General features: G+C 34.2%; 1 protein-coding gene across 1 annotated transcript in view; it reads left to right on the forward strand.

The window, feature by feature from the left end:
- Positions 1-210: 210 nt before the first annotated feature.
- Positions 211-16,696, forward strand: part of LOC134741698 (uncharacterized) — a 491,852-nt gene continuing 475,366 nt past the window's right edge. The window contains exon 1 of the mRNA XM_063674576.1: positions 211-724. Coding sequence (XP_063530646.1) covers positions 688-724 — 37 coding nt within the window. The 5' untranslated portion in view covers positions 211-687. The remainder of the gene's footprint in view (positions 725-16,696) is intronic.

Below are 16,696 nucleotides of genomic sequence, written 5' to 3' on the forward strand. Positions count from 1 at the left end.
TAAACTTGTCCTAGGTGTTTGTTTATAATATTTATATAATATGAAAATCAGCTTAGATAGCGAAGGTACTATTATACTATGGAACTCTTCTGAAGTTGGTGCCTAAAAGTGAGCTGTTTTATTAATAGTACAACAATACAGACAAGTACCTAGATACAGTCAGTAATTATTTAATACTTCTTATCTCAACATCTATTTTTGACAAAAAACTTTATTTATTTGTAGTTTCAATAATCTCTAAGTTACATTATCATCGGATTACTCAAACTATTGGAATAAATTAACCAATAAGTACACTATGCGGCGAGACGCTTCCGATATGGTTGGCTAGCTACCGGACTCCGGACGCCAGTTGCTCGGCGGTTAGTCCCTGGCCCCGGTTCGACCCCCACACACGTCCAACTTACTTCAAACTTTAATTCAACGTGCATGTAAAATAACATCGTTCGGAAATTTATAAACGTTGGCGTAACCAGTTTTAGAATATTTGATAATACATTTTCAGTACAGAGTTTGAGTTTAACGGTCGAGTTCACAGTTTGATAACAAACAGTTATTTTTATTGTTAAGTTTTAACAATATAATAAGTAAAATAAAACTTATTTTTTATGTCTTAAGTGTAATTGGCATATAATTATTGTGGACTCTAAGAACGTTTGGATCGCAGTTTGGATTTGATTTTCAAGGATGTGGTGGTTGATGAAGTTATCAATCGTTATGCAATGTGAGTAAAAAGTTCTGCTGAATTTAGATGTTTATTTAACTTTAAGGTCGATTCAGTCTATAAATCTCATCTTCATGTCTTATTGGTAAATTGATATTCTGTGCATATCACCACCGCCAGCGCTGATGTTATGGCGCGAGCGAGACGCGCATCTAACAATGATATGCCTGTCATTGTCAATAATAAAATAAGTTGTTGATGATGCCCCATCATCATCACCATTGAATCAATTGTCCTTTAGCATAACCTGTAATATAATTCATACATGAGAAACAGATTATATATATCGCGCATGCGCTTATTTTTTGGTCTTGATAAAGCTTAAGGTGCAGTAAGTTCGTGTTCTTCTCTCACTCACTGAGCGTAAGCGTGAGCGAGATGGAAGGGCGTGCCCGGGAGCGCGGATAGCATGTTTTTTTAGTTTTAATAAAAAAAAGTAATCGTTGAGTTCCCTCAACCTTATATACTTAATGCTCATTTGAAGAAGAAAAAATCATGTTTAGCTTTTGTGCAAAATTTATTATAATTTTTGAAAGTGGATTTTAGACCTATGTTCGGTATTTTTTCTATCGAGCAAAAGTCAAAAACTCAAGATTCGAATCGCTGAAGTCCCTAGAAAAAGGCCGCAACATTGCTAATTAAGTTTTAGCCGCCGTATTGTTGTCCAAAAAAGCGCTATGACTTTTTTAAAATCAGTTTTCTGAACCTACTGCACCTTAATATAATTCTTCAGGTGATTTTCCACTGCTTTCTCAATTTACGTTCGATGTTTAACGTCGAATCAATATATTATCTATTATAAAATGATTAAGGAGAAAGGAGATTTATTGTTTTACTAGTATTTCATTGTTTTTTTGGTTATTTTCTAAGGCCTTAGCGATAAAGCAAGTAACTCAAATAATTTGTTGGAGCAATCTTACGCTATGTATTCTGAGAAGAATTATTTCTATACAAACTTGGGTATTTTTGTGTACCACTAAGGAATTATTTGCAAGGACAAAAGGTATAATTAACTGAAACTTGTGTAAACTTACAGTTGTTGGCTACAGATGAAAAGTTATTGGAATAGTTTTATTTCAACGGCTATTCCTATGAGAATACAGCGAATCGTTTACCAACTTAAATTTGCAGTTAAAGTTGGCATGACTGGGTAAAAATCTTTCGAAGCTCGTATCTTGGTTCAATAGTCGCGCTGTTTTATCACAAGTAAATTATAAATTTGTAGGTTTGTATGTATATATGAACATTTGTATTACCTACGTGCTCGCAATGAAGTAAAGTTTCTTATTATAAATCCCAAGGGTAGTAATATAAAATGGTTATGGAAAAGATGAGAGAACATTGCGCGAGTAGGTAATTTAATCTTCTTCTTCTTTTCCTAGCCTTAATCCCATCATTTGGGGTCGGCTCTCCTAGTAATTCTTCGCCAGGACTGTCTGTCCCGGGTCGTCTGGGCTGGTATTTTTGCCTTCTTTAAGTCCCTATTTATAGTGGCCATCCATGGTTGTCGGGGTCTTCCTCGCCTCGCCGACGGCGGTGGGTAAATGTGCAGCACTTTCTGTGTCATGTGGTCAGGTGGTCGCCGCATGACGTGACCATACCATCTGAGTCGGGTTTCTTCCAGTTTGTCAGGGATAGGTTTTACTCTGAAGCTGCCTCGTATGTGTACGTTTCGTACACGATCCAGTAATGTCACACCACCTGCCTAGCGCCAGAGTAGGTAATTTAATGCTATTCGAAAAAACAAATTACGGTGTCTATTAGGATAGATTTGTTTTTTTTTTCGGATAGCATTAAATTACCTACTCGCACAATGTTCTCTGTACTAGGTATAGTACTACTATTTATTGAAGAAAAATAAATAAATAATAACGTAGACTGATTCCATCAACATAAAATATAACTCATGTTACGTCCAATGTGCGAAGAATTTGACAATAATTCACATTTTAACACATGCCTGGCAACACCTGCCTGTTCATCATAAAAATAAAACAACGACACAACCTTGTGTAACTATAGGTATAGATAAATCTGTCTATATAAGATGTAAGCAGGCACATGAAACAATACAAAAGTTGATTTTGAAATCGATTATGTAATCATGTTCTCACTACATATAATTTGTCCTTTTAGAGTAATTATACACTGTATCTGTACTGTACTTTACAAAAGAAATTTGATTAGAACAATGGAAAAAATAGAGTAATTACTTCTACGAGTACGTACACGGTTTTTAGTGAGCTATTAGATTGGAAACTAGCGATCAGGTACTTCCAAGGTAATTTTTTTGATTTAATCGCTTTAACCTTATACATACAATCTTTCAAATTTTTTTTCTTAATATTCAGAGCCCACTGTGTCCGACTGCTGGGACTGCCCACTTTCTGCCCCCTGTGTTTTTTCTTAATAATAAAGGAATATTTTTAAGTATTATGAGGGACACACTAACCGTTTTTTAGAATATAAAAAAACTGTAGTAATTAAGGAGTCAATCTTTATTTTAATACTTGACAAAAGTATTTTTGACCACACGTACTTATATATTTTCCTTAGAATAGGTATGCAAATTTTTTGTCATTCTATTATTGTATTTAATTAACCGAATAACTTCGATGTTACTTCTTGATTGAATGTCAGGCCAATTCGAACATTCAATTACATCTAAATTATGTCATTTACTTATTGTGCATTTATCTTGTGTACTTGTCCGTACGTATATTGGCTCGACGCGAGTTTTTTTTTGAAAATTTACCAAGCCATTTTGTTTTTTTAAATGTACTTAGCCATACCCCGAAGTTAAAGAGGGAAGAATACTACGTACTCGTCCATATAAAAGAGAAAAATATGTTTTTCCACTTCTAAGTATTTTCCATTCTCCATGATTTTTTTGTATGTTATTGACACAATGAAAAACTAGGTTTATAGCTTTTCCTTTTTTAGAAATTTGCAATATTTTTTTCAAAGCGAAAGCTTAACCCTAGAATACATTATGCTGAAGCGATTGACATCAAAATTAAAGTGATTTGTTAAGATTTGGAAACTATTTTCTCCCAAGATGGAAATTTCATCAAAAAAGTACCTACCTATTATTGTCAGTAGCTATTCTTTTCTCTTAACGGAGTTAAAAAATACACGGTTTATACAGGGCGGAAAAAAAGAATAGGAAAGTGCCTTAAAATCTTAAGCTAGCGCAGAATAGTGGAGCTAATAGTTAAAACACTAGTTCCCGTGTAGAATAATATATTATAGCATATTATACGTGTTAAATAAATAGTAATAATATAAATGTAATAGAAATATTAGAAATAAGACCATACTTAGCGTACAATCTATTAGAGTGTAGATTAGGCTAAGTCTGAGAGTAGATTTTGTAAATTTTTTTTTTAAATAAACAGTTTAGTTTTTTTATTGCAAGTTATTAACATTAGACAGCAGTACAGAAACATAATTAATTTCAAATATTTTATTAGCAATCGTTTTTACCCACCCAAATGAGTAAATACGCGTATTTACTCCTACCCATCTCTAAGTACCTACTAGGAATAACATAGTTTTATTACATGAGTAACTATCGCGATAACCGAAGACAATATTATGTAGTTACTTGTAAAAACTTGGACGGTAAAAACACTATTAGGTACACTGAAAAATAAAATACGTATCTACGTATTACAACTATATATCTATATAGTTGCTGGAAATAAAATAAACTTTGTCTTCCACACACTGAAACAGTTTCAACAACTCTGTCAATAAAAAACCGGCCAAGTGCGAGTCGGACTCGCGCGCGAAGGGTTCCGTACCATTACGCAAAAAACTGCAAAAAATCACGTTTGTTGTATGGGAGCCCTAATTAAATATATATTTTATTCTGTTTTTAGTATTTGTTGTTATAGCGGCAACAGAAGTACATCATCTGTGAAAATTTCAACTGTTTAGCTATCACGGTTCATGAGATACAGCCTGGTGATAGACGGACAGACGGACGGACGGACGGACAGCGAAGTCTTAGTAATAGGGTCCCATTTTTACCCTTTCGGTACGGAACCCTAAAAATATGAAATATTTTAAAGCACACAACCCGCTTTTACTATTCAAAACTACATTTTAGTAGAAATGTATAACAAAGCATGTATGTACGTACAAGCATTTACCTACGGTTTACTTTGTCTCAAAGAATGTGAGTTGTACGTTTATGGTTCTATCTGTTTAGTTTATAATCTATACTTTATAATATAAATGCAAGTGTCCTGGCTGACTGACTCACTAAATGATTCATCAACGCAGAGCCGAAACTACAAACGATAGAAGCTTGAAATTTGCACACCAGGTTGTATTTATAGTGTACAAGAGATAAGAAGCGATTTTGAAAAATTCAACCCCTAAGGGGGTTAAAAAGGGGATGAAAGTTTGTCTTGAGTTTGAAATTTTATTTTAAGCTAGGAACTAGAAACTTTGCAAAAAGGTATTATGTTATCCCCGAAGGTGGTGAAAAGGGGGTTCAAACAAACATTTTTTTGTGTACGGGACTTGAATCTTTGTATAAAGGCATATTATTAGAATATAAGAAAATTAATATCAGCGTTTTTAAGAATTCATCCCCTAAAAGGGTTAAAAAAGGGTTGAAAGTTTGTATCGGGAGCGAACATTTTTATTAAATAGTGGACTTGAAAATCTTCTAAGGGGGTTAAGAACTCTCTCAATCACCTTATACCACCACCCATCGATACCCATCGAGAACAAATTCTTTTCAGTTAGGGGTTTGAAACTTTGTAGGTTGTGAGACAAATCTCATGCTTTGTATAATAATTAACAAATGATTAATCTTTTGCTGCATAATGTTCTATGCTCATATAACCACCAACATACAAATTCAAAACATTCCTCTAAGTAAATGAGAAAACAAACGACAAAAACAAAACCATCTAAGCATATAAATCAATAAAGGCAACATTAATGCAGCTGAACATTAATATCAATGTCTCCCGCAGAACGCGCCACAAGTCGCGCCAGATGCCTCGACTTGCCGTTGCAAGTCAAAACAGTTAATCCACTAGCTCAACAATCGCTCAAACTTCTTAAAGTGTCAAAAGTTTCAAAATATATAAAAAAAACATGGTACGACGAGTATGATAAAACTTTTTTGTCTGTTTAACAGTGCCGAAGAATACCGAAGATTCATTTATAATTTTATCTGAAATATACGTCTACTAATTGGTTAAATATAATATAGGTACCTATTTGTACTATTTCACCAATTGCCTGTTTTTGCTTTATAAAAGCGTTCTGTATTGTCTATATTTACAAACACTTTTTAAGAGCGTTAAAAACTCACAAAACGCACTGTTTCGTGCGATATGGAGTCAGTTAGCACAGTCGAATGAGCAGCGAACGCATTTTGTGCTTCGCTGGCTGACGCTGGAGGGGAACTCGCATGATCTATTGTAAACGGATCTTTGTCTCGCAAATAAATCTGCTCAATATAAATATGCCAATAAAAATGAATTCTAGAAATATCATTGTCAACTTAGCTTAAATTCTACAGCCAAGTCGAGTAGGTACACTCAGCGTTAAATACTCTGTAGCAGTCAGTGGCCAAATAATTCGGTACACCATACTAAATATATGATGTACCGAACTATTTGACTACTTTGATCGCTACAAAGTATTTGAAGCTCAGTGAAATATTTGGCCGTTTCATGGAATAACTGTGATGGCAAAGAAATAAGTAAATGTTGTAGCGTTATTTTCAGTTGAACTGAAAGAGTTACTGTAAAAATTTGAAGAAGAAGGAGGGGGAACCAGTAGCAGATTTTGAGAGAGCATCTAATGGAGGAAAGAAATTTAAACCGATTATATACACCTATACCGCGACAAAGCAACACCTATATATAGCTATTCGATAAAGTTTAAACAAATACATACTTATTTAACATCAAATTTACTACCTACACGTACTTCAACGTTATGAATACCTACCCTATTGTTTAAGTCGATCCAAGAAACACTGTTGTATGTAATGTAGATAGCTTATCTACATTTATGAATCAGTATAAGTAAAAATATAAACATACATACATAGAAAAACCGGCCAAGTGCGAGTAGGACTCGCGCACGAAGGGTTCCGCACCATTACGCAAAAAACGGAAAAAAAATCACGTTTGTTGTATGGGTGCCCCCCTTAAATATTCATTTTATTCTGTTTTTAGTATTTGTTGTTATAGCGACAACAGAAATACACCATCTGTAAAAAATTTCAACTGTCTAGCTATCACGGTTCATGAAATACAGCCTGGTGACAGACAGACAGACGGACAGCGGAGTCTTAGTAATAGGGTCCCGTTTTTACCCTTTGGGTACGGAACCCTAAAAAAACATACATAAATAAATGTACCGTTAATTTAGAACAATACATTGACACTGAAACAACGAGATCTCGTCGCGTGACGCGGGATCCTTGAGCTGTTTACGCATGAACAAATTGAATATCCCGAATGCATAAATGCAACGTTATTTCGATACAACAGTATTTCTTGGATCGACTTAAACAATAGGGTAGGTATTTATAACGTTGAAGTACGTGTAGATAGTAGATTTGATGTTAAATAAGTATGTATTTATTTAAATTGGGAATTTATCAATTAGTTATAGATGTTGATTTGTCGCGGTTTAGGTATAATATGATCGGGGCGCCCTCTGGTCGCATAATAAGTTTTGTCATATTTTTAATTGTCATAACACTATGCATAAAATTGTAAGTCATAAAAATCTTTAGTCAGAATTATTCCTGAGTATAACTGGGTTTTTGTCATAAATGAATTGTCATAATTTTTTTAGTCATTAATTTGATTCGCATAAAATTTTAAGTCATATGCTTGATACCCATAATTGTTTTTCGTTCAAAGTATTGCAGTGCATACTATTAATATAGACATAAAAAATTAAGTCATAATATGTTTTTTTCATAAATGTTACATAGCATGAATAATAAATATTATGTATGGTTGTGAGGAACCCATGAAGCAAATATTACTTTAGTCACAAACACCGTATAAAAGAGGAGATCTAAGGAGAGGAGCCCCCTCCAGTAGGAGTAACGGTTTTATAAAAGAAACTAATCATAGATATAGATTTATGTAAATAGTAGTAGGTTAGGTTCGTTAGGTTTCTTTACTTGTCCGAAGGACAAACTACGCAGGAATAGGAGCCCCGCGTGAGCGGGGCTCCGTCGAATTAAGTGTTTGGATGGAGATTAGGGAAAAGTTTTTTTCGAGGAGTTTCTTGTGTTGCTTATCATTTTCTTTTAGACGTTATGGAGGTGGGTGTATGTACGGCTATCAACAACTTAGTATGCCTTAAATCATTATGGTTCAAAATTATTATGGTACAAAACGTTATATGTAATTACATTTATAAGTATCGATAAATATGCTTTCAGTTTGTATGACATTTGATTCATTATAATTAAAATGTATATGACCAACATGTGTATGACATCTGCTGAGTATGGCATCAAATATTATGGCTAAAAATGAATGTCAAAATATAATATGACTTTTGATTTGTATGCGCAATGATGATTATGACACAAGTGCTTTTGCGTATCAAAGATATGACTTTCATTTGTATGCAATCCAATATGGACCCAATATGATCACTACCAACTAAGCTACATCTAGCTGTATTGACTTAGATTTTATTATTTATTTTTTATTATTTACTAACCCCCTTATTCATAAAACGTTACGGGCCTGATTTAGTTAAATTATGTTTTATCCTTTTCTTACAAATACATATTAAGTCAAAATGACAAATAAAGACGAAACGCAATTTATGAATAACGCCATAAAACTTTACTTATGGTGTATAAATTAAACTTTAAATCGTGGTTTCAGGGATCCTCGTATTTTTCAGTTTATTTCATACACGATTAAGCGGCGTTCTAGTAAATCAATCAGGAGGCCTATTTTAAAATTTCGAGCGCTCGATTTCGTGTGATTCACATCAATATATTGATCTCCACTACTAGGCATTTAAATTATACTTATAGAATTGAAAACGAGTGATCAATACCACTAGATTCCCAATTCCTATTGCTCGTATTTCAAAAATATCAATTCGCCGTTTTCCATAGATTTTCGAGTGACGAAATCGAGCGCTCGAAATTCAAAAATCGGCCCCCAGTATCGTTAACTTTATATATTTTTTTACAATGGATGCCAGATAAATAACATAATATATTATTTAAGAGTAAAAGTAATCGATGTGTAGGTATGAATTAATTTCATTAAGCCCACCGTCGTCATTTGATATTTTATTGCCAGGTTATATTGTCGCTCCTCTTATCGGAAATTCATTCGTTCCACAGTTATATCTTCTGAAAAGTGATAAGGTTCATGACTTCCTTTTATACATAAGTCTTTTTAAGCTAAGCTTAAAGTTGTGAAAAATTCCTCGAGGAAACCGCCGGGTGTTATGTTAATGTAAGGATAAGTTTTGTGAACTCTGCCCCTAATGCACAATGATCGAAAACCTCGTGTCGTAAGATTTTTACAATAATAGAATGTACTCCTGGATAGATATCCAGGAGTACATTCTATTATTGTGTAAAGCCAGATGACCATGAGACCAGGCACAAAGCTTTATTTTGAAAGAACTAGGAATTTTTGAACGTTGAAAAAATCTGATTAAAAGTACCAAGTAACAAGTAACGCAGACCAAGGTGCACGTGGCTTTTAAAAATTACATACATATATATGTGCCTTCGTACTTATATTTTGTTAACTGTACGTAAAATATCTTCTCAAATTTTTATAAATAAGCCAAAAATGATTTAGAATAAACTGTTAGATACATCAAAATACCAAAACATTAACAAGAAGCATTCATGCGTGGCAAGTGTTTAAAACAAAGCTTTTATACGGACATAATTTAAAACAAAAACAAAGCAACTAAAGACTAAAAAAGTACGCGTTCTTAAACTTCAAGAAGTTCAGGGTAACCCTAATGTAGAAAACTTTTAACTTACCTACTCTAACACTCGCCTTAAAAATTCAGAAGCAAAAGTGACATGCGCCTGAACTGAACTTACTTATTAACATCCGTCGAGTCACTTTCGAGATAGCTCCCAACTTTGAATCATTCTTTGCAAGTTTGACATCGGAGATTCTTTTTAGGTATTCATTAGGAAGGAAAGAGTTTTGTATCTCAAGGAGTGTGTGAAATATTTTGAGGAATGAATACTTCCAGGTGTTTGCGCAATGAATGTTTTAGAATGAATCAAGTAGCTTTAATGAAAATTGCGATAAACTTTTATGGTTTACGAAAGGTCACGTCGTTTTATTTAACTTTATACCTTCGTTATATAAATGAAATTCAATTTTCACATGAAAAGTTAGTAAAGACATATTGTGCGTAAACTTATCTGATGCAGCCACCATGACGTGGCATTAGATAGCTTGTTTCTAACTACAACCAACCAAGTACTACTACTTCCAAGTAGTTAGTATTCCCACGAGACAGTCCTGTAATTCAAAAGACTATTATTGTAACTCTTTGGAAGTGTATTGAAGTTTGAACAGAGTAATATTAATCTAAGCAGCGTTTACACTTATAAAGAAGGATTAGCAATTTTTATAAGAATGTCATTCGTTGCTAGACCTAAGGCTACTTGTTTACTTATTTTCTCGCAGATACACGATGACCATAAATAAAATAAATCAAGTGCCTGTCGGACCACGCATTATGGAGGGTTCCGTAGTTTTATATAATAGAAACAGCCATACAAGCAAAAAGGCGTATCTTCGCGGCACTTACGTCGTTTTAATAAAAGGATAAGTTTATTGAAAAAAAAAAACACTAACGGCTAACATTGTTTTTAAATGTTTTTATATTTTTTTGCACGCTCGATTCAAAAATTAGAGGGGTAGAGGGGCACATTATTTTGGACTTTCAAAGCGATTATTTACAAAAGTGTTTAATAAAAATTCTCTTAGCAATCTTAATATTATTTTTAAAGACCTATATAATTATATATAATTATATTTTTATGGGGAGGGGGTGGCACTCCATACATGTTTCTAAAAACAAAAATAAAATAAAATGTACAAATTAACGTGTGATTCGACGTTAATTTGTACATTTTATTTTATTTTTGTTTTTAGAAACATGTATGGAGTGCCACCCCCTCCCCATAAAAATATAATTATATTATATATTTTTTACTTTTAAACTAAGTAGCAGCTCACTAAATACATCTACGTACTAATTTTCACTTATGGTTTCCGAGTAAAATGGTTGTGACATACGGACAAACAGACGAACGGACGGACAGACAAACATGACGAAACTATAAGGCTTCCGTTTTCGCCATTTTGGCTAAGGAACCCTATATTATAGACGTTTCGTCCGTGAAGCTGCTTCTTCCCTTTGTTTTTATGTTAGATAAAAGAAACATTTCGAGGAATCCGTATGTACTTTTAAGAAGAAATATAAAATACAACAATTTAACATCTAAATTTTATTAGCTATTCATGCGTTAATATTTAACTAAATGTGCCAGTTCGCGACTCACTGATAATGTGATAATCCGATTGCAATTAAAATGAAGACAGACAGAATGCAGTCAAATCATCCATGTTGTCTCTGCGAGAATTTCAAATAAGTTGTACGGCGAAGGCATTTATGACCGTACACAAAAAATGGCGTTACTGGCCATACTGCGCACCTGCGCTTGAACAGCAGGGGCGGTTCACGCTTCGATGCGCAGCGCAGGAGTCGCTCGGTGCGCTATCGCTACTACTGCAGGAGAAGGGATAATTGCGTTGTGAATTTGTGATATGATAAAACTGTACTTTGACATAGGCATGACAATATAACTACATAGTCTAGCCGTAAATTCTCATATCTTTAACAGTACAGATACATGTATAAATTAAAGTCTATTAATTTTTTACATACTTATTACTATTAAAACAAGTCGCTGTCATCTTAAAAGGCATAAGCTATTTGTTATTAACTACTAGTACCTAGGTAGTTAGGGTCAATTAACATTGTAAAATAATTTATAGCAAAACTAATAATATTAGTGTAGATCACCCCGAACTGTGAAATCACGATTTTTTTAATAGTATAAGGAAAATGTAGTTTTTTAGGATAAAAAATACTTCCGAAATGGCAGTTACTGCTAACCAAAGTGGAAACAGCAATAGCATAATAAAGCTGCACTTTGCCTGACAGGCAGAGCACCAGATATATTTATTGGACCTCTGGATAAATGAAATATTTCATAGGAATAGGAGTAAGGCTTTACATTTTTGTAACCATTGAGATCCATACCTGAACTCTAATAAATGTTTTTGTTTTGTCTTAATTATTTACCGACATCATACGTTCTTGCCAAAATGACTAATATAAACCTAGGAATTTATAATTTACGAATTAAATCATCTCTTCTTAGTTCGTCGGTACTTGGTTCAACATTCTATTCGTTGTCTTGTTTTTTGTCCCCAAAAAAATGTGACGGAATGGAACTTTTTGTATGGGGTTAAATTTAGTTTTTAATTTTTCTCAAGAGAATTATAATCTACAGCTAGAAAGACATGCAATACCTATCACTCAACTTTATTTATTTATTATATAAAAGACAGAAATATAAGCGTGACAGAGTGGTTAGAAACAAGACAACGAAAAAAATTTTGACCCACTTATGAACTTTTACCTTTTACTTGGAGTCGGTACTCCGAAGCTATCCGAAGCTACTTCCTTTAGCTTGTTATGTCCATAGCCACAAGAATTCCCATTTTCAGTCCACGTATTTTGACGGACGGGCTATTAAGGAATTTAATCATGGCCCGGACCTGCTTGTGGTGGTTTTTAGGGTTCCGCACCTCAAAAGGAAAAAACGGAACCCTTATAGGATCACTCGTGCGCTCGTCTGTCTGTCTGTCCGTCTGTCACAGCCTATTTTCTCTAAACTACTGGACCAATTAAGTTGAATTTTAAACATGCAGGCCACTTTTTGGGGGGGGGGGGGTGAAAAGGTGGAAATGGGATGCTACTTGTGTAGACACTCTGGCGCCGTCCCACATTCCGGGCACCAAAGTTAATGCTGGTGCGGCTGCATCTTCAGCCGAAAACCTCAAACGTCGCAAGTATGCTGCCCTTGGCAGTAGCTACTTGTTTGCGGCGTTTGGGGTTGAAACCCTGGGGCCGTGGGGGCCAAGTGCGCGCCGACTCCACAGGAGATATCGGCGCGTCTTATTGAGGCTTCCGGTGACCAGAGGGCTGGTAACTATTTCGCGCAGCGCATCAGCATAGCTATACAGCGCGAAAATGCGGCCAGCCTTCTGGGCACCCTACCACACGACCGAGACCTAGGTCAGATTTTTTATTTGTAAGTTTTTTAGTTTAGGTCATTATGTTTTTAGCTCACTTTATTGTTTTAATAGAAAATAAAAATAGTTTAAATGTAATACAAGAAAATTGCCGAAAAATTACCATCTTTTTTTGTATAAGTAATAATACAATTTTATAGGAATATTTTATGTCATGAATCATATTTGTAAATAGGGAACAAAAATATAGTAGCCATATAGTTACATCATACATACTGTATTTCAATCATCTAAAACCCAATCAGATCTATTCTAGAACGACATAAAAGTTGTTCTACGTAGGTACATACACAATGGGCAGCCATTTAGCCTTCCTTGTTATGAGAGCAACTCGCATTTACAAAGTTTACTCGTTAGTAACTGTTTTAACTAGCCAGATAACATGAACGAAGCTTCACGATCATTACTAACTTAATAATACATAGGTACTTAATAATCGTAATACACAAGGCGAAAGAAAAACAAAGAACAAAAAACGTTACTTTCAAACCCAACCTTATGAAAAAGAGCTGTGTACATTTTTGTCGAAATATAAACAGGCAAATGGAAGGCAATCCACCGGCCGCATTAGGTGCCCTTTCACTCGGAAATATTATATTATCGTCGCAGAAATTCCTTCGAATATTGTTTCGTGGTTTCCTATCAATTCAGTATTTCTTTTTCACATTAAACATATCGATATTTGATGAAGTTAACTTTCATTGAGCATGGCCAGAAAGTCAATATGCTAGGAAATTACATATTATATTATTCGTTTAATTTTTTAAATACATATCTTGCGATTTCCATACTTAATAAAAAAGTTATCTAATAGGTGTTATTATTAAGCACGGTAGTAGTAGACAGTTTTGTAGAAATAATGCTGACTATTAACATTAATAAAGTAGGTTTGTTGTTTTATTTTTATAACCTTTCCGGTATATCCTGCACTAGACGTCTATTAATCTTTAATAGATTTTAATTTTTAAAGCACCCTTTGTGTCTAAACACCTTGTAAACACAAGACCCTGAGTATCATATTCCCTAAAACATTATTCATCTAATGTTTTAGGTAAAGCACCAAGCTGAGACAATATTATGCGAACCGGCCGGGGACTCTTGACGTTTTAAAATTACCTTATGATTTAGGGAAAGTCATATCAGCGAAACTATTAATATACCACCGCCACGGCCCATGATCATGAGACATGTGGACGTGGGTAGGAGAGCGCAATTCCTGCCTGTTATACCTACTCGTAAAAAACTCCTTTGTATCTACGTCTTGGGCGCACTAGGGCGTAAAGCTAACCAGGTTTATATTTGATATGTGCAGGCGATTATAAACATTATGTCAATGTGATAAAAAGTTTGAGAAGGTGTTGATAAGTTTGTACATTTGTACGTTTAGTCGCGTGCTTGATATACTGGTTTGAAAGACGGGTAGAAAAGTGTACCCATAAGGTTTATTACCCCGAAGGTATTGTTAATGCCATATGACGCGTGTCAACTTCGATATGCTTATTTTTTCCTTTCAATATTCCTTACTTGACTAAGTTTTTTTTTTACGTTTTAAGACAAGAACGTTCGCCCTACAGTATTATAGAACTGCTTTCACTTGCTTTGCCTGACAGTTGCTATATGGTACCTGAACGTTACTCAAAAACCTACATATTGTTTAACCATTACAACATCCATCCCATTGCCTAATTGGATTACACGCCAAAATAAATGTAGTATTTTTTTATATATTGTACTTTTGAAGTAAAACTTCTTTAGGCGCGACTAGAGGGTAACTCAGTTTTTTTTCTGACGGAAGTAACGCTCAGTAGTGACATACGCACAATAGGACACATGTCAAAGTGCCAACATAGCGATAAAAGTCATCGTCAAGGAAGTTTTACTTCAATCGCGCGTAAAGATTACACGCACACACTTTTTTTTGGATGTTCGTGTCTATAGAGGTGATGATACCAACATTTTTCTCGTTTTAGTACCAACTTATCTGTAACTTTATATATCATGAACTACCATTATTGTACTATGTGATATTAAAATTGAAGTAATTTTAGTTCACCCCAAGACGCTTTGTTGAACGCAGTACTATCGCACCACTTTATCGTAGGTGCAGTCTGCAGAACGTGGACGGTGCGCACGCGTCGTTCCGCTTCAACGCTCCGATACACATGCTAATTGCTTGGGTTTGGAGGGGTTCCGTCTAAATATAAATTTGACCTCAAATTATTGAGTAGGTTCGAGTTTTCTTTTAATTGATAGGTAAAGATAAATAAATAAGGTTAAAGTAAATAGGTACTTAAATCCCGACCAGAAATATATGATCATTGTCAAGAGGGCGCTGTTATTCTCATGTATGTGGTGACAGTTCAGTTTAGTATAAAAAATTTAGTTCCAATGAAATTCCGCAACATGGCGCGTGATCATATATTCCTGGTCAGGCTTTAGTTCAGTAATCAGTGTCCAGATTTAAAAATATATTTCAACTATACATAGTTGATTTGTGTACGTTTGATACGTTTCAAAGCAGTGTTTCTTTGCTGCTGTTTGCTGTTTTCAGTTCTCAGATTAAAACAGTACCTAATGTTGTACAAAATGTACAACACAACAACGCAGTTTTGGCCTTTGCTCAAATTCATACCCGCCATGCCGATGAACCTGCTTATTATGGAATGTGTTGTTTGGAAATTTTCTTAAATTGCTGCCTACTACAAACAGGTCTGGAAAAAATCGTAAACATTGATCACGAAAGTCTTATTTGTACCGAAATTATATATTGATTTTAAAGTTTTGACGGGTTGTAAAAAAAGGTACGAAAATATGTTATAATATGCTGTAAGTAATGGTTAGGTCTTTAATATTTTATGGATTTCTAATTGTATATAAGAGAATTAAAATAATATATAAATTATTACATCTATAGTCTGCTATAAATGCCAACTTTTTTATTACTATTTTTTTTTAAATATCATTTTTGTAATTTAGTTACGTTTTGTCAATAAATTAAAACGAAACCCCAAAAACACGTTTCTTCCTTTAACCTGAATTATTCACAACTCAAACAGCTGTCTGTCTCACTTTACTCTATCAGAGGTGTTTAAGAATTTACACCATATGCCAGGAAGTGTGTCGAGCCTAAATTATCGTGCCTTTGGATGTAATTGATAAATTATACGATGATTATTTTATAATGCCAAGGATAACTACTAAAAATACATCTTGTATTTTATTCGACTATGAACACAAGTTTCATTTTAAAATAAACAAAAGGTTTGTGAACAAACGTTTTACGTTTCGGCCAGCGTATTTATTATAGCTAGTACCAATTTTGAAAAAACCTTTGGAATGAATTTCCCGCAGCCACAGTTTGTGGAACAAATTTAATAACAAAAAAATAAACCATCCTTATACCACGACGTCATTTAGACGAATCGAACCCTTCCAACGTAAACTCATTAAGCTTACAACAAAATGTCAGCATCCCAAAACGAGAAAAAGATTGAATATACATATTTTCAAGGTTTTGCAGAGGCCGGCTCTGTTAACTATGAAGGTTCCGACAAAATTTTCTTTGTATTTATAT

Source organism: Cydia strobilella, chromosome 5 (assembly GCF_947568885.1).
Source record: "Cydia strobilella chromosome 5, ilCydStro3.1, whole genome shotgun sequence".
NCBI lineage: Eukaryota > Metazoa > Arthropoda > Insecta > Lepidoptera > Tortricidae > Cydia > Cydia strobilella.